A 25,207-nucleotide genomic window follows, 5' to 3' on the forward strand; every position below is an offset into this window, starting at 1 on the left:
AGAGAGAGAGGAGGGTGAGAGAGAGAGAGAAAGGGAGGGAGAGCCAACAGAGAGAGGGGAGAGGGAGAAAGAGAGAGAGAGAGAGAGGAGGGCGAGAGAGAGAGAGAAAAGGAGGGAGGGCCAACAGAGAGAGGGAAGAGAGAGAGAGAGAGAGAGAGAAAGAGAGAAAGAGAGAGAGAGAAAGAGAGAGAAAGAGAGAGAGAGAGAGAGAGAGAGAGAGAGAGAGAGAGAGAGAGAGAGAGAGAGAGAAAGAGAGAGAGAGAGACAGAGAGAGACAGAGAGAGAGAGAGGAGGCTAGAGAAAACGCATAAGGAGCCACTACATTTCTGGGAACATAAAATAAAAGATGGAGTGTAGCCTACCTTCTCCTGGAAAGGTAAGTAATGAGGTTATGACTGGACAGAGAGAGAGATGGAGAGAGAGAGAGACAGAGAGAGAAAATAAGAGAGAAACAGAGAGGGCACAGAGCGGAGGGGAATAGGTGATGTGTACCAGACTTGGTTTTCAACACTGAAAGGATGGACAGACCAGGGTTGAATATATATCAATTGAAAGAAAATGGACAGAAAAGATTAAAAGAAAATCTTGCTGTGACTGACAATGAGAGAGTGAATGAGAATATATTTATAATTGGTGGTGTGTGGTGTTGTGTGTTAGGGCTGTGTGTGTATATGTGGAGCTGCTGTGTGTTTCTCTACGGTTGTGGTTAGAATATACCGTAAGACTTAATCCTGCCTTGGCTTCAGAACTGAACAGTGATGCTGAGGATGATTACTATGGTGATGTTGCTGCTGCTGATAAAAACGACAGATCTGTACAGTGTATCCAGAATCAATTTGCCCTATTATCTATCTCCTCTTGTCTCTCTCCATCTCCTCTCCTCTCGTTTATGCCCTGTGCAACATGTTTATGTATTCTTCGCTCTCCTCCCTGTCACCTCTTGTTCCCCTCTTTCTCCAACCAAACCTCTCATTTTTATTTTGCTCATTGATTGGATTCTATACATTTGATTGTACTTTCCTTGGACAAAAGCAGGAGAATCTGCTCTACAGTTTCATAATATTAACCTGCTGTAATTTTAAAGACATACAACTGAACAGTCATAGGCCTACTGTAGCACGAGAACCACTTATATAGTAGAATAAAACAAGGCTATACCTCTTACAGGGAAATATTGACGTGTATTTTTCTGCCAACAGGCTTTGAGTTATTTCAAGCACGGTGTAATTTATGCACAAAGCAAACTGAATAATTAACTGAATTTAAAGGATAATATAACAAGCCCATTCTGCTGCACATGGAGGACTTGTCAATGAAATACTTTATGGATTTCTTGGTAAGGCTAGTCTGACTGAACCGCAAAGACCTGCTGAATTCGGTAACGGAGCTGAACAGAGAGAAGACCATCAGCCTCGCGCGCTCGAAGCTCCCCCGCGCGCACCACCATCACACACGCATGCACAGCATCAGCGCCACTAGCGGTTCTGGGTGGGGGGGCAGTGCCCCTGTGACAACAATTTTGGACCCCCTTGAGGCCCCCCTAAATGTGGAGTATGAAATAATTTTTACATAACAAATGTTTGCTATCGTTCTTTTTTTACATCCATTATTAGACAGTGGCAACAATGACGATTATGAACATGGTCTTTTGCCTGCTAATGCCTGCAATGCAGTGAAGAAAACGATATGACAACAATAACGTCTAATGTAACTGGCCCCTCTAACAGTACAACTGGCCCCAGCTTGGCCCCCTCAGTTGAAATGGTCTAGAACCGCCACTGATCAGCACGCGCAGGGATCATTGCACGGGCTCTTGGCAACACCTGGGCGCGCTTCACTAAACATACACAAAAATAGATAATGACATTATAGCCTATAGGCTATAGATCCATATGACTGTATGGCGAGGTTAGTTAATATGTGTAACCATATACGCGCAAAAGCCATTTTTTTTAAACAGATGTGCCTTTCAAGTTTCAGTGATCTGACAACTTATATTGTAACGTAAGTTCAGGTTAAGTTATGGACTACAGTGTACTTCTATTATAACGCACAGACACTGAGCTCTCGAACAAAGTCACGCAGGGAGCTAGGGAAACGGAGCGCAACGCTTATTATAATAGGTTAGTGACTCTTTCCCTCACACACACTCTCACACAGAGAGAGAGAGCGACACACTGGGATGGAGATGTAACAGCGCTGCGAAGGCGGTTTCCACAGCGATGAAGCATTTTGGAGGCAGTTTTTAACCGCTGTAAATAGAAGAGAGAGAGAGACAGATAACGCAATCGACACGACAAGCCTCGGCGGTAGGATCAAAAAGGTAGGATCATTCTATATGCTACAGTCGGTATAAAAACACATTCAAAATGGATTTTAAATGGTTAATTTTAAGATAAATTATATAGGAACACAACAGGTTTATGAGGCGGAATAGGACCAGCCAGGTCACCCTTGATACAAGTCAGTATTCAACGTCCATTGATGTCTGAGGATCTCGGGAGATGTTGTAGAAATTGGCCACTAGGGGCAACAGCGAGCAATGTTCCCTTCAGTTAAGTTTTCGGTGTTGTGGAAGGAGATGGCAGATTGGCTTAAGTGTCTGCCTCTGGTGCCCATCAGAGTTAATACCTAACCTTAACCCCAACCTTAAGTGTCTGCCTCTGGTGCCCATCAGAGTTAATACCTAACCTTAACCCCAACCTTAAGTGTCTGCCTCTGGTGCCCATCAGAGTTAATACCTAACCTTAACCCCAACCTTAAGTGTCTGCCTCTGGTGATAGATTAATACCTAACCTTAACCCCAACCTTAAGTGTCTGCCTCTGGTGCCCATCAGAGTTAATACCTAACCTTAACCCCAACCTTAAGTGTCTGCCTCTGGTGCCAAAGGTTGCATGGACGAATCCAGCGATAGAAAGTAATTTTTACTATTTTTGTTTTTAGCCTATCCTAAACCTTAACTATTTTTAAAACTTTTGACGTTTGAAACAATTTAGAAATGTGACATTTGAGAAAGATGGATGAGCGTCTAATTCTGACGTGAGACTGTGAGAGCTAGTTGTATGGAACATAAAGGGCACTCTTACAAGTGTATTATTTGTATGGTGCAAATAGTTTTTTTCACATTGTATTTGGATAAATAATGAAGCCTGTGTGTGTGTGTGTGGGTGTGTGTGTGTGTGTGTGTGTGTGTGTGTGTGTGTGTGTGTGTGTGTGTGTGTGTGTGTGTGTGTGTGTGTGTGTGTGTGTGTGTGTGTGTGTTTCGCTCTTGATATGTGTAGATGTCCACAAGAAGTCCCCACAAGAATAGTAAACAAACAAAAATTTGACACATTTTGTTAGTCCCCACAAGGTCAAATGCTATTTCTGGGGGGTTTAGGGTTAAGGTTAGAATTTGTGTTAGTAGAATTAGGGTTAGGAGCTAGAGTTAGGGTTAGCTTTAGCGTTAAGGTTTTGGGTTTAAGGTTAGGGTAAAGCTTAGGGTAATGGTTAGGGAAAATGGGATCTTTAATAGGACTTGTGTATCCCCACAAGATTAGTTATACAAGACTGTGTGTGTGCATGTTTTATGTTATACTACTCAGGCCATAGAATCGAGAAAAAAAATTGTATGTGTGCGTGAACACACACACGCAGTATGGGCACTTAGTTGTTTACTCAAACGCAACGTATGGTGCAGCACAGCATTTCAAGCACAATAACATAAACAAAATATTACATCATCAGAACTCATTTCAGCACACAAACACAACAGGGCATAGAGAGCATAGAGGGCAGATGTCATACAGTTTTACTGGGCATTAATGTCTTTTAAAAACACATGCACACGCAAACACACAGGATAATGACAGAGCAAACAGGGCCATATTGAGATTAGAAGGAGATTCTCTGTGCCTAAACATTACAGAACATCAGATTAAAGACAGAGACAGAGAGCGAGAGAGAGAGATGGAGAGATAATGCATGGGCTTCCATGTGGAAAACATTGCACATTGACATTGGAGAGGGGGCTCCACTGGGGGATATATATAGGGGCTCCACTAGGGGCTGCACTAGGGGCTCTACCAGGGGCTCTACTAAGGGCTCTACTAGGGCCTTCACTAAGGGCCCTACTTGTCTCTACTAGGGGCTCTACTAGGGGCTCTAAAAGGGGCTCTACTAGGCTCGACTAGGGGCTCTACTAGTCTCTACTAGGGGCTCTACTAGGGGCTCTACTTGGGGCTCTACTAGGCTCTACTAGGGGCTCTACTAGGCTCCACTAGGGGCTCTACTAGGGTCTGTACTCGGGGCTCTACTAAGCTCTACTAGGGGCTCTACTAGGGGCTCTACTAGGCTCCACTAGGGGCTCTACTAGGCTCTACTAGGGGCTCTACTAGGGGCTCTACTAGGCTCTAGTAGGGGCTCTACCAGGGCCTCTACTAGGGGCTCTACTAGGGGCTCTACTTGGGGTTCTACTAGGCTCTACTAGGGGCTCCGCTAAGGGCTCTACTAAGGGCTCTACTAGGCTCTACAAGGGGCTCTACGAGGCTCTACTAGGGGCTCTACGAGGCTGTACTAGGCTCCACTTGGGGCTCTACTAGGCTTTACTAGGGGCTCCACTAGGGGCTCTACTAGGGGCTCTACTAGGGGCTTTACTAGGCTCTACTAGGGGCTCTACGAGGCTGTACTAGGCTCCACTAGGGGCTCAACTAAGGGCTCTACTAGGGGCTCTTCTTGGTGCTCTACTAGGCTCCACTTGGAGCTCTACTAGGCTCTACCAGGGACTCTACTAGGGGCTCTACTAGGCTCTACTAGGCTCTACTAGGCTCTACTAGGGACTCTACTAGGGGCTCTACTAGGCTCTACTAGGGGCTCTACTAGGCTCTACTAGGGGCTCTTCTAGGCTCTACTAGGGGCTCTACTAGGCTCTACTAGGCTCTACAAGGCTCTACTAGGGACTCCACTAGGGGCTCTTCTAGGCTCTACTAGGGGCTCTACTAGGCTCTACTAGGGGCTATACTAGGCTCTACTAGGCTGTACTAGGCTTATTTGATTTCAGATCATTTATTTAACTGTGACTTCAATATCAATTCAAAGTAAAAAATATATAACAATTTCAAATTGACAATAACATCATCCTTACACCATTCAATATTGTTTTACCTCTGTGAATTTCTATCTCGGTGTGTTATTATTTTACACATTTGCTGATAAGTTTGTGTAAAAACAAAACCAACGAAACCATTGTATAGGCCCCCAACCTCTAGGAGGCATTCTGAGTTGACATAGATCCTATTCAAAATAAAGATACTAGAGGAATGCATTACACAAGTGAGGGGAATTTCATGATTCATCTGAGTGCACACACACACAAACACACAGCCCTATTATTTGGAGCAGCACAACAGATCCACGCTGCGGCAGTAGGAGGCACGGAGAAAAGTTCAGGGACTGAATTTATTTCAACAGAATACAAACTGTAACCTTTACTGCCTCACTATATCCGCTCTGAATGTTTATGTGTGTATCTCTGATGAGGTCTGTGTGTGGGCCTTGGGAGGGGTGAGTGAGGTGTGTGGGCCTTGGGGGGGGGGAGGGGGGTGAGTGAGATGTGTGGGCCTTGGGAGGGGTGAGTGAGGTGTGTGGGCTTTGGGAGGGGTGAGTGAGGTGTGTGGGCCTTGGGAGGGGTGAGGGGTGTGGGCCTTGGGAGGGGTGAGTGAGGTGTGGGGGCCTTGGGAGGGGTGAGGTGTGTGGGCCTTGGGAGGGATGAGTGAGGTGTGTGGGCTTTGGAAGGGGTGAGTGAGGTGTGTGGGCCTTGGGAGGGGTGAGGTGTGTGGGCCTTGGGAGGGGTGAGTGAGGTGTGTGGGCCTTGGGAGGGGTGAGTGAGGTGTGTGGGCTTTGGGAGGGGTGAGTGAGGTGTGTGGGCCTTGGGAGGGGTGAGTGAGGTGTGTGGGCTTTGGGAGGGGTGAGTGAGGTGTGTGGGCCTTGGGAGGGGTGAGTGAGGTGTGGGCCTTGGGAGGGGTGAGTGAGATGTGTGGGCCTTGGGAGGGGTGAGTGAGGTGTGTGGGCCTTGGGAGGGGTGAGTGAGGTGTGTGGGCCTTGGGAGGGGTGAGGTGTGTGGGCCTTGGGAGGGGTGAGTGAGGTGTGTGGGCCTTGGGAGGGGTGAGTGAGGTGTGTGGGCCTTGGGAGGGGTGAGTGAGGTGTGTGGGCTTTGGGAGGGGTGAGTGAGGTGTGTGGGCTTTGGGAGGGGTGAGTGAGGTGTGTGGGCTTTGGGAGGGGTGAGTGAGTGAGATACAGTATGTGGGTGAGAATCTGACTGGAATAATCATTCTGATGATGATGATCCTCCAGATCAGAATTGGCAACCGATTTATGCAAAACATATTCACTTTGTTTCTGTCTGTCTGTGTGTGTGTGGCACAGGAGGTTGGTGGGACCTTAATTGGGGAGAACGTGCTCGTGGTAATACATCAGACAGGTGGTTTCCATGAGTTTGATGCCATTCCATTGACTCCGTTCCAACCATTATAATGAGCCGTCCTCCCCTCAGCAGCCTCCACTGGTGTGTGACTGTGTGCGTGTGTACAGTACAGTATGTGTGTGTGTGTGTGTTGTGTTGCCTGTGTGTAAGTTCAAAACTCTATTAGGGCTTAAGTTAACTGTGTAGTTAGTGTTCGTTTACCTGATATTTCATAGGAAAATTCAACAACGGTACTTCCTTCAAATAATTCAACACTTCCAAGAATTCCATTACTACCTGGTACCAAAATAATACACAATGGTGCTTGCTGTAATAGAGGAAACACCAACATAAAGCGTCTTAATAGGGCGTTGGACCTCCACGAGCCAGAACAGCTTCAATGCACCGTGGCGTAGATTCTACAAGTGTCTGTAACTCTAGTGGAGGGATGCAACACCATTGTTCTACGAGAAATGACCATGATTTGGTGTTTTGTTGGAAAACGCTGTTTCAGGCATCGTTCCAGAATCTTCCATAAGTGTTTAAGTGGGTTGAGATCCATCAAGTACATAAACCCTGGATTGCTAATGCTATGTATTGGCCAATGAGAGGCTTTGAAGCCACTGGCCGCCATATTGGCACTCCTCAGAAAAGCAGTCCTGCAGAGGAATGAATGGAATTCTACAGTATTTAATTTAAATGTTACAAGTACATATATTTAAGTATTTTGTTGTTGTAGTGGGGTCAGTAACATTAGTACTTTCTAAAAATTAAACATTAATAAGGAAAATGTTTTTATATTTTATATAGTTTGTTGTGTATGTTTAGCTCACATAAAGGTATGCAGTAAGGTGTTTGTAATATAATAAACATGGCAAAAAGAAATGTAGACATATATTAATGCATTTATATACAGTACCAGTCAAAAGTTTGGACACACCTACTCATGCCAGGGTTTTTCTTTATTTTTACTATTTTCTACATTGTAGAAAAATAGTGAAGACATCAAAACTATGAAAAAGGGCAATAGTACAGGAAGGGAAAAGGCTTGTAACGTAGTCTGGGAGATCAGGCAATGGGTTGATAACAGGAAATCCGATAGGCTAAAGCACATGCAGGCTAAAGTACAGGCAGGGAATAGGCAAAAGGCATCGTTAGTGAGGCAGGCAAAAACTATCATACACAGGAGGAGTAAATTACGGGAAAACCAGAGCTCTGAAAGACGTGTGTCACAAAACAAACAATACCTCACAGTGATGGTGTGCAAAGAACTGAACTAAATAGTGTGTGATAATGACATACAGGTGTGTGAACAGGTCATTAGAATTCAGGTGATTGGGATCTGGAGAGTGAGCTGCGTTCAGGGGATCTAGAGGGTGTGAAGCAGACATTAGAGACAAGGTAGGGGTGGTATGGAGAAGATAGCCCTATTTGGTAAAAGACCAAGTCCATATTATGGCAAGAACAGCTCAAATAAGCAAAGAGAAATGACAGTTCATCATAACTTTAAGACATGAAGGTCAGTCAATCCGGAAAATTTCAAGAACTTTGAATGTTTCTTCAAGTGCAGTCGCAAAAACCATCAAGCGCTATGATGAAACTGGCTCTCATGAGGACCGCCACAGGAAAGGAAGACCCATAATTACCTCTGCTGCAGAGGTTAAGTTCATTAGAGTTACCAGCCTCAGAAATTGCAGCCCAAATAAATGCTTCACAGAGTTCAAGTAAGAGACACATTTCAACATTAACTGTTCAGAGGAGACTACGTGAATCAGGCTTTCATGGTCGAATTGCTGCAAAGAAACCACTACTAAAGGACACCAATAAGAAGGAGAGACTTGCTTGTGCCAAGAAACACGAGCAATGGACATTAGACCGGTGGAAATCTGTCCTTTGGTCGGATAAGTCCAAATTGCGATTTTTGTTTCCAACCGCCGTGTCTTTGTGAGATGCAGCGTAGGTGAACGGATGATCTCCGCATGTATGATTCCCACCGTGAAGCATGGAGGAGGAGGTGTGATGGTGCTTTGCTGGTGACACTGTCAACCAGCATGGCTACCACAGCATTCTGCATCTTTATGCCATCCCATCTTGTTTGCGCTTAGTGGGACTATCATTTGTTTTTCAACAGGACAATGACCCAACACACCTCCAGGCTGTGTAAGGGCTATTTGACCAAGAAGGAGAGTGATGGAGTGCTGCATCAGATGACCTGGCCTCCATAATCACTTGACCTCAACCAAATTGAGATGGTTTGGGATGAGTTGGACCGCAGAGTGAAGGAAAAGCAGCCAACAAGCTGAAAAAAAAAATGTGGGAACTCCTTCAATACTGTTGAAAAAGCATTCCAGGTTGAGAGAATACCAAGAGTGTGGAAAGCTGTCATCAAGGCAAAGGGTGGCTACCTTGAAGAATCTAAAATCTAAAATATATTTTGATTTGTTTAACACTTTTTAGCTTACTATATGATTCCATATGTGTTATTTCATAGTTTTGATGTCTTCACTATTATTCTACAATGTAGAAAATAGTAAAAATAAAGAGAAACCCTTGAATGAGTAGGTGTGTCCAAACTTTTGACTGGTACTGTAGCTATGGTAGCCAAAATAATGGCCTTCCCAGCATTTTTATTCATGACCCTAAGCATGATGGGATGTGTGGAAGCACCTGCTTTCAATATACTTTGTATCACTCATTTACACAAGTGTTTCCATTATTTTGGCAGTTACCTATAGGCCTAGTTATTAAGTAATTCAGTTTTCTTTTCAATGATCTTATAGCCTAGTATTTATGTCAGATATCAGATAAACAGCTATTTCTGTTTTTAATTTTTTATAAATTTGCTAAAATTTATAAAAAACAGTTTTCACTTTGTCATTATGGAGCATTTTATGTAGATTGATGAGGACATTTTTTATTTAATCCATTTTAGAAAAGGGCTGTAATGTAACAAAATATGGAAAAAGGGAAGGGGTCTGAATACTTTCCGAATGCACTGTACATCAGCGTAAAGGACTAAGTGTATGTCGTGAGCCTTTGGAACTGAAAGATTTAATAGTACACACTCCTAGTGGCTTTTCATCCATTTCACTGTACAGGCTAACTCTATGGTTCAACTCCTCCAGGGCAAACAATATAACTCTCCCTCTCCCCCCTCTCTCTTTCTCTCCCTCTCTCATGTAATGTACTGGACTCCCACTCTCCCCTGTCAGGCTGAGTACTGTCACACTCACAGCACTCATATTTAAAAGGAGAGGAGTGATCTAGGGAGGTGGATGGAGGAAGGGAGTAGCATAGCAGTAGTGCAGAAAACCACCTAAATGACCCAAAGCCCTGATGGGTGGCAGGCATCAATGGATGAGAGGGAGAGGAGGGAGAGACTGGATTTACCAGAAGGGGAAGATGGGCATCTCTAGAGATGGAGCAGGAATCTCTAGGGAGGGAGCAGCCTCATGGACGGACTGGCCATAGGGCTATTCTGGCAAATGCCAGATCAGCTGGTCCATTTGTAGCCAAGTGGTCCAGTCTAAATTAATATTAGAAATTATGTATTTTTTTGTGCAGAATAACAGTTTTTCAGCTAAGAATGGGGGCTTCGAATGGAGAAAAATGCTTTTCTAAATGTTTTATGCCGGGCCGATTTCTGGTCCTAGTCCATTCCAGAACAGCAGAGACACCCACCAAAATAACCCTATATGGCTGACTGGTATCAATGGAGAAGAAAGAGTGTGGATACTAGAAGAAGGAGAGGAGGAAGAGACTGGATTTACCCAAATGGGGGAGAGAACAAAGATCTCTACGAAGGGCGATGGAGAGATGAAGGGAGGAGAGGGAGGAGAAGAAGGAGAGGGAGAGTGTCTAATAGGAGAGGAGAAAGAGATGGTAGGAAGAGAGGGATGAGAGGTAGGGTAGTGAGGGGACAGCTCAGCCTTGATGGCTGGCCTCAATGGAGAAGTAGAGGGGGAGGATGGAACGTGTGGGTCTACTCTCTACGGGGGTGAATTGCTTTAGAGAGTAAAATAGGTTTGTTGTCCCATTGCATATGGTGATGTCATTATCATTGAGTAAAGGGCTGCTGTTAGAGCTGATCACACCCTTCACCTGGAAGAAGGCGAGGTGTATATTCATGAGTGAGGAGTGTGTGTGTGAGAAAAAGAGAGAGAGAGAAAAAGAGAAAGGGTCAGAGAGGGAGGAAAAGGTGATGCTAAGAAAATACAGTATGGTGCCTTTTCTCCCCTTCTCTTCTAATCTTTTCTCCTTCCCTCCTTTCCTTCTCCCTCTCTTTTAGCCCTACTCCCTCCCTCATCTCTGTCAGGTTGCCTGTATCTCTCTCTTTCTCTCTCTAAATGAATTCTCTAAATGGCTGCTGTGTGTCACTGATTTAAAAAGCTAGTCACATCCCTCTCTCTCGCTTTTACACCCTCTTATTCTCTCTCTCTCTCTCTCCTGGTTTTCCTCTTCCCTTTCTCTTTTCATCCATCTCTCTCCCTCCATCCCTCTCTGTATGAATGGACACCCTTGGCTGACCTCTCTGGTCATGGCCTCGTGGCCTCTGCAGTCAGTCAGGTCTCACTGTGTGTGTGTGTGTGTGTGTGTGTGTGTGTGTGTGTGTGTGTGTGTGTGTGTGTGTGTGTGTGTGTGTGTGTGTGTGTGTGTGTGTGTGTGTGTGTGTGTGTGTGTGTGTGTGTGTGTGTGTGTGTGTAATGTCATACAGTCAGGTAAGAGCAGTCAGTGAAACACAGTGAGCAATGTGAACTGTTAAATTCTGTATTACATCACCAGATATTGTGTAGTTGTGACAGTCATACGTGGAGTGGTAGGGTGGTTATACAGCACACTCAGTCAGTGAGATGTTCAATCTGCATAGCAAACCCTGCTCTGTGGTATTACACTCCCCATCATATTTACCATCCACTTCTATTTACTATAAAACACGGCTGCGTTCCTGTAAACACACACACACACACACACACACACACACACACACACACACACACACACACACACACACACACACACACACACACACACACACACACACACACACACACACACACACACACACACACACACACACACACACACACACACACATTCCCGTCAGTGGACGGGCTTCAGTGAGTTTAAACCTTGCTCAGGCTGACAGTCATTTCTGCCTCCAAATTACATTCCAATGGGTTCATAAATCTGCCCCCTCCCTCCCTGCCTCCCTCCCTCCCTCCCTCCCGCTCTAGCATTCCCTCACTCTCTCTGTCTACTCTATCTCTCTCATTCCCCCATCACCTACTCTTCCTCAGTCTTTCCAGCTCTCCCTCAGCAAATGAGAAATAGGAGGGAAGTGTGTGTGTGTGTGTGTGTGTGTGTGTGTGTGTGTGTGTGTGTGTGTGTGTGTGTGTGTGTGTGTGTGTGGTGGGGGGGGGTTACGTGAGTTGTTGGTTAAACAGTTTCAACACACACACACTAGTAGAGAAGAGACTTTAACACACAGACAAACAATAACAAAAATTGCTCACCATAGCACATGCACATCATTTGCATTCTTCTACACACCACACACACTGGTTATAATGAATGTTTGTTGCACAGCACACATTGGCGCTCTAATCAAACCTATTGAGAATGTTTTTCTACTCATTGGTGGTAGATAGAAGTGTTCTCTGGAGAATCCTCAATATTGGGCCCAATATTACCAGAACGCACACTAGAGTACCATATATATCTTATAGTGCTCCTCTGTGAGTGTTCCGGTAATATAGTGGACCATATAATATTACCAAAGCACACCCTGTCCATCTGTGTTACTGCTTCAGAAGACCCAGTCCATCAGTGTTAATAGTGTAGAAGACCCAGTCCATCTGTGTTACCGCTGTAGAAGACCCAGTCTATCTGTGTTACCACTGTAGAAGACCCAGTCCATCTGTGTTACCGCTGTAGAAGACCCAATCCATCTGTGTTACCGCTGTAGAAGACCCAGTCTATCTGTGTTACTGCTGTAGAAGACCCAGTCCATCTGTGTTACCGCTGTAGAAGACCCAGTCTATCTGTGTTACTGCTGTAGAAGACCCAGTCCATCTGTGTTACTGCTGTAGAAGACCCAGTCTATCTGTGTTACTGCTGTAGAAGACCCAGTCTATCTGTGTTACTGCTGTAGAAGACCCAGTCTATCTGTGTTACTGCTGTAGAAGACCCAGTCCATCTCCAGTAGTGCAGTGTAACTGCTGTTCTAAGTGTTATTGTGGTCAGAACATTAGAGCTGTCAGCCAATGAGACACAGAGGAACCATTCTATTTTATATTCTATTCTATTCCACAGCTACCACTACAGTGTTAGCTAGCCAGGGCTGAAAATAGGCTGTGTCAGCATGGGGAGTGAGGAGTACAGAAACACAACCACCTCACCTCACCACACTACAGCACACTACAGTACAGTACACTACACTACAGTGCATTACAGCTCACCACACTACAGTACACTACAGTACAGTACACTACACTACAGTACACTACACTACAATACGCTACACACACAGACTACCTCACCACACATACACAATATATCTACACTTGTACACACAGGGTCTGGACTCTGCAACATTCCATTTCTAGACCTTTCAGTCTAGTGTGTTTCAATTCTGGTCCTTGGGGTGTGCAGAATTTTGTTCCAGACCATTACTAACATAACTGATTCAACAAATTGAAGTCTTGTTGTGTAGTTGAATAACTCTATTGGATGTGTTAGTACTGAGTTGGTATGAAAGCCTGCAGTCCCTGTGGTTCCTCATTTCTAGGACTGAAGAACAGTGCTTTACTCCTAGACTCTTAACCTTGCCAAACATAACTGTCAAGTTACTGAAGCTGGAGTGTCTGTCCTTTGAAGATTAACTTGAGCATGGTTAAGCAAACACATTATAATGGTTCTTCTGAAACCTTCTCTACTGTTATACAGTTGACTCATAGATAAAGTAGTGAATGGTTGTGTCCCAAATGGCACCCTATTCCCTACATACTGTAGGGCACTACTTTTGACCAGAGCCTTGGGGTGCCATTTGGGACACAACCTATGTGTGTGTGAGTCCTAGCTAACTGCCCTCTCTGTTCTCCCCACAGGGGGGCACTGCGTCAGACTAGTCAGGCTGTGTCGCTGGGGCAAGTACCACTGAGACAGAGGGAGGACATCGCTCCTTCCACCAACAAGCTGAAGAACTGAGGCTGACAAACCCACAGACAACACACACACATTCTCACACGACACACACACACGTAAAAATTATCTCACACACATGTGGCCCGCAGCAGAAAATGAGCAGTTCACACTGGCCAATTATCAAGCAATATCAACTTTAGACACTAATCCCCGAAGATTTGAGGAGAGAAAAAGTGTCTGGGTGGATAGCAAGCAGTGTCACTAGACGCTTTAAGAGATGATTAATTCTAATCCTCAAAGTGAAGGATAACAAGTGGCCCAGACTCCTGTGACCTCCCATCCAACCACCACCTCCTCCTTGTCCTCCTCCTCCTCCACCACCTCCTCCACCTCCTTCACCTTCTCTAACCTCCTCTAATCTCTGAGGTGCGTAACGTTCTCTATTCCCCCCAGCTGGTTCAATCTATACAGACACAGACTGACTAGATGACCATCTGGACCTATGTAAATCAACATGAAGAGAACATAAACCCACCAGCAGAGAGGACTTGAAGACTGCCTCTCCTTGTTACTGACTGAGTTGCCAGATGCTACTCTGGATGGGGCTGGAGGCTGTAGGCTGTTAGGCTAGCTAGGCCATGCTGCTCCCTGTGCCTTCCTCCTCTCCCATGCTGTTTCCCTGGAAACCTATAGGCTGCAAACATCCTCATCGTCAATTTCATCACTCACCAATGCCACAGGAAGTACGGTGGCTCGGAGGGAACTGACTGAACCTCTGAACTACTACGGACAGAGTGGACCGGAACTGTCATCACACACACACGTACGCGCGCACACACACACACACACTGACTTGTCACACACACACGAACAGCCCCTTCAGCTGTGGAACAGACAGAAGAAGACAGAAGGCAAAGAGAGACTCAGCACTGAGAGGGTACGTTAAACAGGTTTCTCAAACATCTTCTTTAGAGATTTGAGGTTCAACATGTTGCTCTGAAATGTCTGAAACATAACCTGCCATATAATTTCTCTATATTCTACTGAGAAATACAGATCGTTTGTGTCATTTCAAAAAAAGATTTGAAATGCTTAGAGCGATGCCTTAGAGGAAACAGCAGTGAGTGAGGTAGTAAGAATAGGATCCAAATTAAACGACAGAAATGAAAACAAACTCACTAGGGAGGAGAGGAGAGGGCGATTGGAGGAGGAGAGAGCTGGGATCTGATTGATCCAATCTGATTGATCCAATCTAAGTGTGAAGGAATGGAGTGAGTGAGTGGATAAACAAAAAGCTGAGGAGCTGAACAGATAGAGAGATGAGCTCAGGAAGAGAGACGCTCAGATAGAGAGATGAGCTCAGGAAGAGAAGGAAGAGAAGGAAGAATGAAAAATGTAAAATCATTGAGAGGAAATGTGTAAAGGCGAGTCTGGCACTGAGACACACACCTTATCCCAAAGGTATGATTATGAAAGGAAGCAGGCAGGCATCGCAGAAAGCTACATGCTATTTGATATTCATAGTGGGGACTCGCCCAAAAAAATATCCTCCACCTTGACACTCTCCCTTATGTTCCTCTCTCTCACTCGCTCACTCTTTCTATCTGTCCCTGTTGGGTGAACGCTGGCATAGGCAGTCCTTAGAAGTCAGCTGTTTTGGGCTAAAAATATATCCACAAACATCTAGATCTAGCCTTTATTCAGGATAGAACTTAATCCATCATTATCATAATCCAGCCAAAACTCCTCCACAAGGCCCTGAGACGGGACGTCCATATGAAGACATCACCAGATACACAGCAGTGGTACATCATTATTAATGATGGTCCTTTTAAAACCAAGGGACTCAATGCTGACTCTTTATCTCACAACCCATTACCAGAGTCAGCCTCATCTCCTTCTCTCTGTCTGTCCATCTCTCCTTTTCTCCTTCTGCCTCTTTCTCTCCCTTGCTCTCCCCCTCCCTCTCATTGTTGCCATCTCTTGTTTGCTTTGCATGTATTTTGACTGGAGCCGAGGGGCAATTTTGCATGTTGTCCTGAGAGTGAGAACACACACACACACAATTTAACAAAAGGAAAATCTTGCCTGCAGAGCATTTGTTTGTCAAATGTACTGTCAAATCATGTCAAGCATTTCAGAGGATGGGAGAACACATGTCCAAGTCTGAAACCCCTAGAATATACTGCACTGTATACAATAATGTATAATCAAATTTCTTGGTGTTCTATAAATAGTATACTTTAAAACTCCACTGACATTCCTTGTTGTTTATCTGAATTGTAAATTGATGGCGCTCTCAAAGATTCAACACCAAAAGATAAGCAGAGAAATGTAAACCAAGGAATGTATAAATGTAAAAAAGAAACAACAAAACAACTGGATATGTAAAACACGAACTTCAATATTTATTGGGAATTCCGAAGATCTTCACTGAATAATTTATACCACATTTGGAGAACAATAACCGCAGACACACAGACACACAGTACATCTCAGTTTGTGGTGAGTGAATGTTTGTGGTTTTTCCAAATCCCAAGTCACAGTTACGTTGCCTCTCAGACTTCAATAACGAACTACAGACTGTATGTGAATCAATTGTGGATTTATTCAAATTTATCCAAGGGGGGATCATTTCTGACTGAGGTTACCAACAGTGCATTTACAGAAATCTGAAATCTGGATTTTTTTTCAGGACATAGTATGGATCATTTAGATATTTGACTTGGAATTTTAGGACCCCTTAAAAGGTATCAAAAAATATATGCAAAAATAATTGTATAAAATATTGAGTTTGGCCTTTACTACTGTAGCCAAGAGAAACGTATTGAATAACAACACATTCATAAATGGCAAAAAGTGCTTGTCATATATCTAGGAAATATAAGAAAGCTCAGGATTTTTTTTTACACATATTTAGACCCTTTTTGGGTAGGCACAAAATGACCGGTACCAGACAAGTTCCGTGACACTTGTGGAGGTAGAGTGGTCATAATAGTTTGTCAAACCGTTCAGACCGATCGGGAAGTCTCATGGTCTGACAAACACTGCTCGAGCTCTGCCACTTTTCACCGCAGATGCGGAAGTGCGATATCGGCGGATGCGGTAGATTGAGACACATGCAATGCAAAAAAACAGGTATCTCTTTCTTAAACTGACGGATTTTGATGGGAATTGTATTATGTTACTTAGATTGACACACCGGTGTGTCAATGGACTCTAGGGGGTAAAAAAATCGAAAATCCTTTCACTCATTTTCTCTCTCCAGTTCTTCTTGTTAAACTTTCTCCAATCTCTTTGTGTTCCTCTCATAGTCTTCACTTCCCCACAATGTCTGTCCCTCGCCTTTCTCTTCTGTTTGGTAGGAGTGACCCATATTCAGGGCCGGCTTATGGGCGGGCCAGGCCTCCTACCCTACCTCCTTGCCCGTCCAAATAAAATATAGAAATATAGAAATATTATTTATTTGACCGAGACGCCCGCAGACAAGACGCTTCAATCTCATAGAGCGAAACATCTCCCCTCTGTCTCAGTATGTGTAGACCATGTATCTGATGTATGTCATGTCGTACTATTTCTGTCCAGAAAGCATCAGATACATGGGTTACATGTAGAGGTGCGCGGTTTCGCTCGCCCGGATGCTTTCTCCGGTGATATACAGCAGAGGGGAAGAGGCGGCGCGAGAGGGCTCACTCTCGCCAAAAGCTGTCCAGCATAAACCCAATGCGTTTCTATGGGAATAATATGCAGCCATAAGCTTGTTGCCTGCCTTCCAGTCTTTGCGACAAAGACTCCAATTGTTAGGGCGGAGACATGAGCATCTCGTCATTATACAGATATTTGGTTTCAGCCTCTTGCGAATTGGATAGGAAAGTTGGCAGGTATACAGTACACTGTTAGGATGCCGGATTGCCCTAAAGTAAATTGATGTTTCGCCAAAATTATATAATTACTCCTTTCTAAATGAAATCATTGAAAATACTCCACCAGGGAGCACGACTTAGCCACAGAGGATCATTAGCTTCTATAAAAAAATAGCTGTGGATTGTTTCAAATCAGACGTGTGGGAAGCCTGTCATTTGGGTACTGCGCGTGGCTGACTGAGTTGCTGCTGTCAGTGAAAAGCATCTAAAATATGTGTGACAATGTGTCTTGAGTATAATTTAAAATGTTACGTCAAGAAGAAGGGAAAGGGGGTGTGGCGAAGATATGGTGCATTTCCAGAATGTATGTAGGAAAGGGCCCATTTGGCAATGTGCACCACACACGTGCACCACTCATTTTTTCATCGCCTCACACAAGTCAACAAAGTCCGTTTTTTTAACATCCATTGCGAATGATAGTTCCTCAGTATTTGAAAAACCTTTCCAACACTCTCGACCTCAATAATCACCAATCCTCAGAGTGAAAGAGAAAAATATCATGATCTGATGATCCCATATACCCAGTGGAAACGTCATTAAAAAAACAGCTCACTGGCGCAGGAAACTTTGAGCGCCCGGAATAGGCAAGTAGATACAATGTTGCAAGTTCGTTAGCAACAGCTTAGGGCCGAACCCTGTGATGATTTTATACGACGTTGAACTTCCCTGGAAATAGCTCAAGTCAAGAAAGACAGAAAGGAGCAGGTGGAGAAGAGAGATGAATATGATTGAAAGCATCAACATTTTTATTAGCATATTTTTTACTGTTTTTATTTGTCGGCTTTAGGTCTGTGGATTTGGAAAGTATTCAGACGCCTTGACTTTTTACACATTTTGTTACGTTGAAGCCGTACTCTAAAATTTATTAAATACATGTTTTCCCTTATCAATCTACACACAATACCCCATAATGACAAAGCAAAGACAGTTTTCAGAAATCTTTGCAAATGTATTAAAAATTAAAAAAAACAGACTCTCAGACCACGGGAAACCAGACATTCTGGTCTGATAAAACCAAGATTTATCTCTTTGACCTGAATGCCAAGCGTCACATCTGGAGGAAACCTGGCACCATCACTACGGTGAAGCAAGGTGGTGGCAGCGTCATGCTGTGGGGATCTTTTTCAGCGGCAGGGACTGGGAGACTAACCAGGATCGAGGGAAAGATGAATGGAGCAAAGTACAGAGAGACCCTTGATGAAAACCTGCTCCAGAGCACTCAGAACCTCAGACTAGGGCGAAGGTTCACCTTCCAACAGGACAACGACCCTAAGCACACAGAAAATCAAAAGAAATCAGCCAAGCCCTCAGAAAAAAATGGTAGACCTCCACAAGTCTGGTTCATCCGTTGGAGCTATTTCCAAATGCCTGAAGGTACTACGTTCATCTGTACAAACAATAGTACACAAGTATAAACACCATGGGACCACGCAGCCGTCATACCGCTCAGGAAGGAGATGCCTTCCTTCCTCCTTCCTAGAGATGAACGTAATTTGGTGCGAAAAGTGCAAATCAATCCCAGAACAACAGCAAAGGACCTTGTGAAGATGCCGGAGGAAACAGGTACAAAAGTATCTATATCCACAGTAAAACAAGTCCTATATGGACATAACCTGAATGGCCGCTCAGCAAGGAAGAAGCCACTGCTCCAAAACCCCCATAAAAAAGACAGACTACGGTTTGCAACTGCACATGGTGACAAAGATCGTACTTTTTGGAGCAATGTCCTCTGGTCTGATGAAACAAATATGGAACTGTTTGGCCATAATGACCATCGTTATGTTTGGAGGAAAAAGGGGGAGGCTTGCAAGCCAAAGAATACCATCCCAACCGTGAAGCACAGGGGTGGCAGCATCATGTTGTGGGGGTGCTTTGCTGCAGGAGGGACTGGTGCACTTCACAAAATAGATGGCATCATGAGGCAGGAACATTATGTGTATATATTGAAGCAACATCTCAAGACATCAGTCAGGAAGTTAAAGCTTGGTCGCAAATGGGTCTTCCAAATGGACAATGACCCCAAGCATATTTCCAAAGTTGTGGCAAAATGGCTTAAGGACAACAAGGTATTGGAGTGGCCATCACAAAGCCCTGACCTCAATCCTATAGAAAATTTGTGGACAGAACTAAAAAAGCGTGTGCGTGCAAGGAGGCCTACAAACCTGACTCAGTTACACCAGCTCTGTCAGGAGGAATGGGCAAATATTCACCCAACTTATTGTGGGAAGCTTGTGGAAGGCTACCCAAAATGTTTGACCCAAGTTAAACAATTTAAAAGCAATGCTACCAAATATTAATTGAGTGTATGTAAACTTCTGACCCACTGGGAATGTGATGAAATAAATAAAAGCTGAAATATATTATTCATATATCTCTCTGCTATTATTCTGACATTGCACATTCTTAAAATAAAGAGGTGATCCTAACTGACCTAAGACAGGGAATTTTTACAAGGATTAAATGTCAGGAATTGTGAATAACGGAGTTTAAATGTATTTGGCTAAGGTGTATGTAAACTTCCGACTTCAACTGTATGTGATATACATTCTTTCATTTTATTTTTTTAAATGTTTAGCAAACATTTTTTTTAAACTGTTTTTGCTTTGTCATTATGGGGTATTGTGCATACATTGATGAGGGGAAAAAAACATTTAAACTATTTTAGAATAAGGCTGTAACGTAACGAAAGGGGTCTGAATACTTTCCGAATGTACTGTATTTCACTTAGTTGATGTTGGAAGTTATAGGCCAACTGCTGCATTGGCCTATAGGCTATCTCTGAGTTCTATGCTCTCCAATAGACCACAGTGTATCAATGTGTCCATATGGCAGGGGCTAGTGCTCTCGTCATAGTCAGATTTGTATCATTTTACTTCAGATTTTTATGATTAACCACGTGATATCAATTTTGAGAAACAAAACACTTTATTATCTAAATGAAACTGTTCCATGGAAATTTGCATATATAAATATTCATAACTGGCATGCAGATCGGTATAAATGCTAGGATAAATTGTAAACTTCCCCAAACTTGAAACTCATGAGCTGCCTATGGTCTTTACTATTACACCAATTTAAAAAATGCATGTAAGTGTACAGATAGGAGGTCCAAAAATTGGCCCGCCTCTGTAAATCAAATGCCCGTCCAACAGATTCGTTTTGGCGCCGGGTCTGCCCATATTATCCTGACAGCTTCTGGTTGGTAGGAGTGACCCATATTATCCTGACAGCTTCACTTAAGTTGGGCCAGCGACTATTCATACACTATCTCAAGCACTTTCTTTGTTCAAAAACTTTTCCAAAAAACATCACATCAGTAAAACTTGAAAAAGAAAACACATTTACACAACATAAGAATTTGAAGGACATTGGAACAGAAATTACCTGTAACTCTCATTCTTTATCTTTCCTGAAGTTCAAGGACTTTCGAAACTTATGAACTCTCTTTCTCTTTCTCTCCCTCTCTCTCTCTCTCTCTCTCTCTCTCTCTCTCTCTCTCTCACACAGAGGCCGGGACTATGGCTGCCGAGAGTCTGGCAGAGCTCCGTGATTGGCTCTTCCTGCTCCTCCTGTGCCTGACTCTACTGGCCGAGATGCTGGAGTTGGCGGCGGCAGCAGTTGCCATGGAGGAGGGCGAGGAAGACTTCCTGTGCCCGTCGGTGTGCCGGTGTGACGAAGGCTTTGTCTACTGTAACGACCGGGGCCTGAGCATGATCCCTCCTCTACCGTTAACGGCTACCGTTCTCTACCTACAGAGCAACCAGTTGGCCAACTCCGGCCTGCCACCGTCGTTAGAGCGCAGCAGTAGCATCCGTGTGGTCTACCTTTACGCCAACCAACTAGACGAGTTTCCTATACACCTGCCTCCGTCGCTTCGGGAACTACACCTACAGGACAACAACATTCGGACGTTGCCACGCATGACGTTGGCCAGGTTACCATTGCTAGAGAGGCTACACCTAGACGACAACTCCATCTCCACGGTGAGCATCCAGGAGCGGGCCTTCTCCGGTACGCCGCGGCTGAGGTTACTCTTCCTCTCCCGGAACCACCTGTCCAGCATCCCAGCCGGCCTCCCGGCTTCTTTAGAGGAGCTGAGGTTAGACGACAACCGCATTAACACCATCCCCACCCACGCCTTCCGGGGCCTGGCCTCACTGAGACGCCTGGTCCTGGACGGGAATCTCCTGGCCAACACGCGCATCGCCGACGACACCTTCTCCCGCCTGGCCAACCTCACGGAGCTGTCGCTGGTCCGCAACGCCCTGCAGGCCCCGCCCATCAACCTTCCCAACACACACTTGCTAAGGCTGCACCTGCAGGACAACGGGCTGATCCACATGCCCCGGGGGACCCTGGACGGGATGAGGAGGCTGCAGAGGCTGGACCTGTCAGGTAACCAGCTGGGGGTGGAATTTGGAGGGGTGGGGGGTAGTAGGGGGAAACGCAATGGAACAGAGTTCCCAAAGCGAAATAATTTCCATAGCTAAAATCCTAAGATTTTACATTGCTGAGTTTCCGCAGTGTAGACTAAAAGGCAGCTTGTATATTGCAGAGTAACTGTAGTGAACTACTCCATTTCCATCCCTGCAGGGAACAACCTGACCACTCTGCCTCGGGGGCTGCTGAGGGACACAGACGGCCTAGAGCTGTTGCTGCTCCGGGGGAACCCCTGGTACTGTGGCTGCAACCTGCTCTGGCTCCACGCCTGGCTGTATGGCCGCGGGGCAGCGGTGACGGTACGGGGCCTGACCTGCCACGGGCCGGAGGTGGTTCGAGGCCAGGCCCTCAGGGACCTCTCTGGGCTCATGGACCAGTGTGAAGGCCCACCAGGAGGGGTGAACACTGTCTCTAGTACTACCACCACCTCCCACCCCAGCCAGGGCTCCATGTTTACCCTCCGGGCCATGCGGCCAGGCCTGGTGATGCCGTTACCACCGGGAGGAGGAGAGGCGGGGGGGCACCCCTCACATGATGCTCTAGAACTCACGGTGAAGCCCCTGTCTGCGGACAGTGTGCAGGTGACGTGGCTGTGCCCACGACCAGCGCCCTCCTTCCGGCTATCGTGGCTGAGGCTGGGCAGCAGCGCCGCTCTGGGTTCCATCACAGAGACGCTGGTCCCCGGGGAGAGACAGCAGTACCTACTGACCCAGCTCACGCCACGATCACACTACCTCGTCTGCCTGCTCCCCCTGCGCACCACCTCCTCCCACTCTGGAGGGTCACAGAGAGGACAGCAGCAGGAAAAGGACACAATTCACCAGACCCCCGTCTGTGCTCAGATAGAGACGGGGGAGGCTCTGCGCCCCGAGGGGGGAGATGGGGGTGAAGACTCAGACACAGAGATGGCAGCCCTCCCCCTGGCCGAGATCATCGGCGGAGCCACGGCCCTGGTCTCCCTCATGCTCATCTTCGGCATCTTCTGCTGGTACGGTCAGCGCGCCGGGTATGTCTCTGGGGAAACAGACTCCTATGGGGTCCGAGGACAGCGCGGGGTTGGAATGGGGAAGCCGTACGATGACTACGTGGAGTCGGGCACTAAGAAGGACACCTCCATCCTGGAGATCAGGAGCCCTGGCTTGGCCATGACGCCCATGACGACCCATCAGCCACTGCAACCCAAAGGAGGGGAAGATGTGACCTACGTGCACACCATCTTCCCCTCATCGCACGGTAACGGCACCTACCGGAGCAACCAGAGTCACAACAGTATAATCACCCAACTGGGTCACACGGCGGGCTACGGGACCAACCGGGGTTACCGGGAGCAAGGGATGATCCCGGATATAGACTACACCTACACGTGATGACATCATCAAAGACACACTTCTCCCACCACCACCGGTTGGACGCTGTTCTAAGGATACGGTTCTAGCAGGCGGTTGGTTGGTTGGTTGGTTGGTCTTCTTGGTTCCAAAGTATCCTCTGTGCCTCCTCAGTTCTGCTCTGAATCTTATTGGTCTGTTACTTAGCTGACTGGCTTGGGCTGCTGTGTCCCCAAAGGGCAACCACACATACATGTTAGCTAGGTGACAGAAGTGCCAGTCAAGTCGTACCATGCTGGGTATTGACCTACGATAATGTTTCAGTGCTTCTCATGTTTAAACGTTTTGAGGTCTTTACAGCTACTGCACTCTTCCTTCTATTCCATAAAACACTGTTAGTAGTTTGAGGTGGATGTTTAGGCCTAGGCAGACCATATAGGCAAATATATACCAGAAAGAAGCACTTGTGTAGATGGCTATACTACTAAATACTTCTGTTTACGCTGTGTAGATACACAATAGAGAGAGAGAGAAATAGAGAGAGACATAGAGAAATAGAGAGAGAAATACACAGAGAGAGAGAGAGAAATAGAGAGAGACATAGAGAGAGAGATAGAAATAGAGAGAGAAATACACAGAGAGAGAGAGAAATAGAGAGAGACATAGAGAGAGAGATAGAAATAGAGAGAGAAATACACAGAGAGAGAGAGAAATAGAGAGAGAGAGAAATAGAGAGAGAGAGAGAGAGAGAGGGAGAGAAATAGAGAAAGAAAGAGAGGGAGATATAGAGAGAGAGGGAGAGAAATAGAGAGAGAGGGAGAGAAATAGAGAGAGAGAGAGAAATACACAGAGAGAGAGAAATAGAGAGAGAGGGAGAGAAATAGAGAGAGAGGGAGAGAAATAGAGAGAGAGAAAAAAGAGAGGGGGAGAGAAATAGAGAAAGAAAGAGAGGGAGATAGATAGATAGATAGATAGATAGATAGATAGATAGATAGATAGATAGATAGATAGATAGATAGATAGATAGATAGATAGATAGATAGATAGATAGATGATAGATAGATAGATAGATAGATAGATAGATAGATAGATAGATAGATAGATAGATAGATAGATAGATAGATAGATAGATAGATAGATAGATAGATAGATAGATAGATAGATAGATAGATAGATAGATAGATAGATAGATAGATAGATAGATAGATAGATAGATAGATAGATAGATAGATAGATAGATAGATAGATAGATAGATAGATAGATAGATAGAGAGAGAGGGAAATAGAAAAATAAAGAGAGAGAGAGTGAGTGAGAGTGAGTGAGAGAAATACAGACAGAGAGAGAGAGAAATAGAGAGAGAGAAATACAGAGAGAGAAATACACACAGAGAGAGAGAGAGAAATAGAGAGAGAGAGGGAAGAGAAAGAGAGAGAAAAAGAGAGCGGGAGAGAGGGAGAGGGAGAGAGAAGAAAATGTTGTTCTAGCTGAGTGGAGCTGTTCTGATAACAGAGGATAAGGGGCTCCTACTGCAGCTGAGTGGAGGTGACAGTTCTGATAACAGAGGATAAGGGGCTCCTACTGCAGCTGAGTGGAGGTGACAGTTCTGATAACAGAGGATAAGGGGCTCCTACTGCAGCTGAGTGGAGGTGACAGTTCTGATAACAGAGGATAAGGGGCTCCTACTGCAGCTGAGTGGAGGTGACAGTTCTGATAACAGAGGATAAGGGGCTCCTACTGCAGCTGAGTGGAGGTGACAGTTCTGATAACAGAGGATAAGGGGCTCCTACTGCAGTGAAGCGCTGCCACCGCCTGCCCCTGGACTCTAATGAGGAGAGAGAGAGAGAGAGAGAGAGAGAGAGAGAGAGAGAGAGAGAGAGAGAGAGAGAGCAAAAGAGAGAGAGAGAGTAGGAGAGAGGGGAGAGAGAGAGGAAAGGG

General features: G+C 45.3%; 1 protein-coding gene across 2 annotated transcripts; it reads left to right on the forward strand.

The window, feature by feature from the left end:
• The first annotated feature begins 213 nt into the window (after positions 1–213).
• LOC106612074 (leucine-rich repeat transmembrane protein FLRT1) lies at positions 214–23,885 on the forward strand. Of its 2 annotated transcripts, none has more exons than XM_014212897.2 (4): positions 214–376; positions 13,547–14,520; positions 21,014–21,901; positions 22,100–23,885. In XM_014212897.2, exons 3-4 carry the CDS (start codon positions 21,025–21,027, stop codon positions 23,311–23,313), a joined length of 2,091 nt encoding a protein of 696 aa, XP_014068372.2. In that variant the 5' UTR covers positions 214–376; positions 13,547–14,520; positions 21,014–21,024; the 3' UTR covers positions 23,314–23,885. The 2 variants fall into 2 exon arrangements, with proteins under 2 accessions (XP_014068372.2, XP_014068373.2); XM_014212898.2 differs by lacking the exon at positions 214–376 and adding an exon at positions 2,118–2,323.
• Positions 23,886–25,207: the final 1,322 nt, after the last annotated feature.

This window comes from Salmo salar, chromosome ssa09 (assembly GCF_905237065.1).
Source record: "Salmo salar chromosome ssa09, Ssal_v3.1, whole genome shotgun sequence".
Lineage (NCBI taxonomy): Eukaryota > Metazoa > Chordata > Actinopteri > Salmoniformes > Salmonidae > Salmo > Salmo salar.

Coding starts and splice junctions, on each gene's coding strand:
- LOC106612074 (XM_014212897.2), top strand. CDS start 21,025: ATGGCTGCCGAGAGTCTGGCAGAGCTCCGTGATTGGCTCTTCCTGCTC. Junction 21,902..22,099: donor GCAGAGGCTGGACCTGTCAG/GTAACCAGCTGG, acceptor CCATCCCTGCAG/GGAACAACCTGACCACTCTG.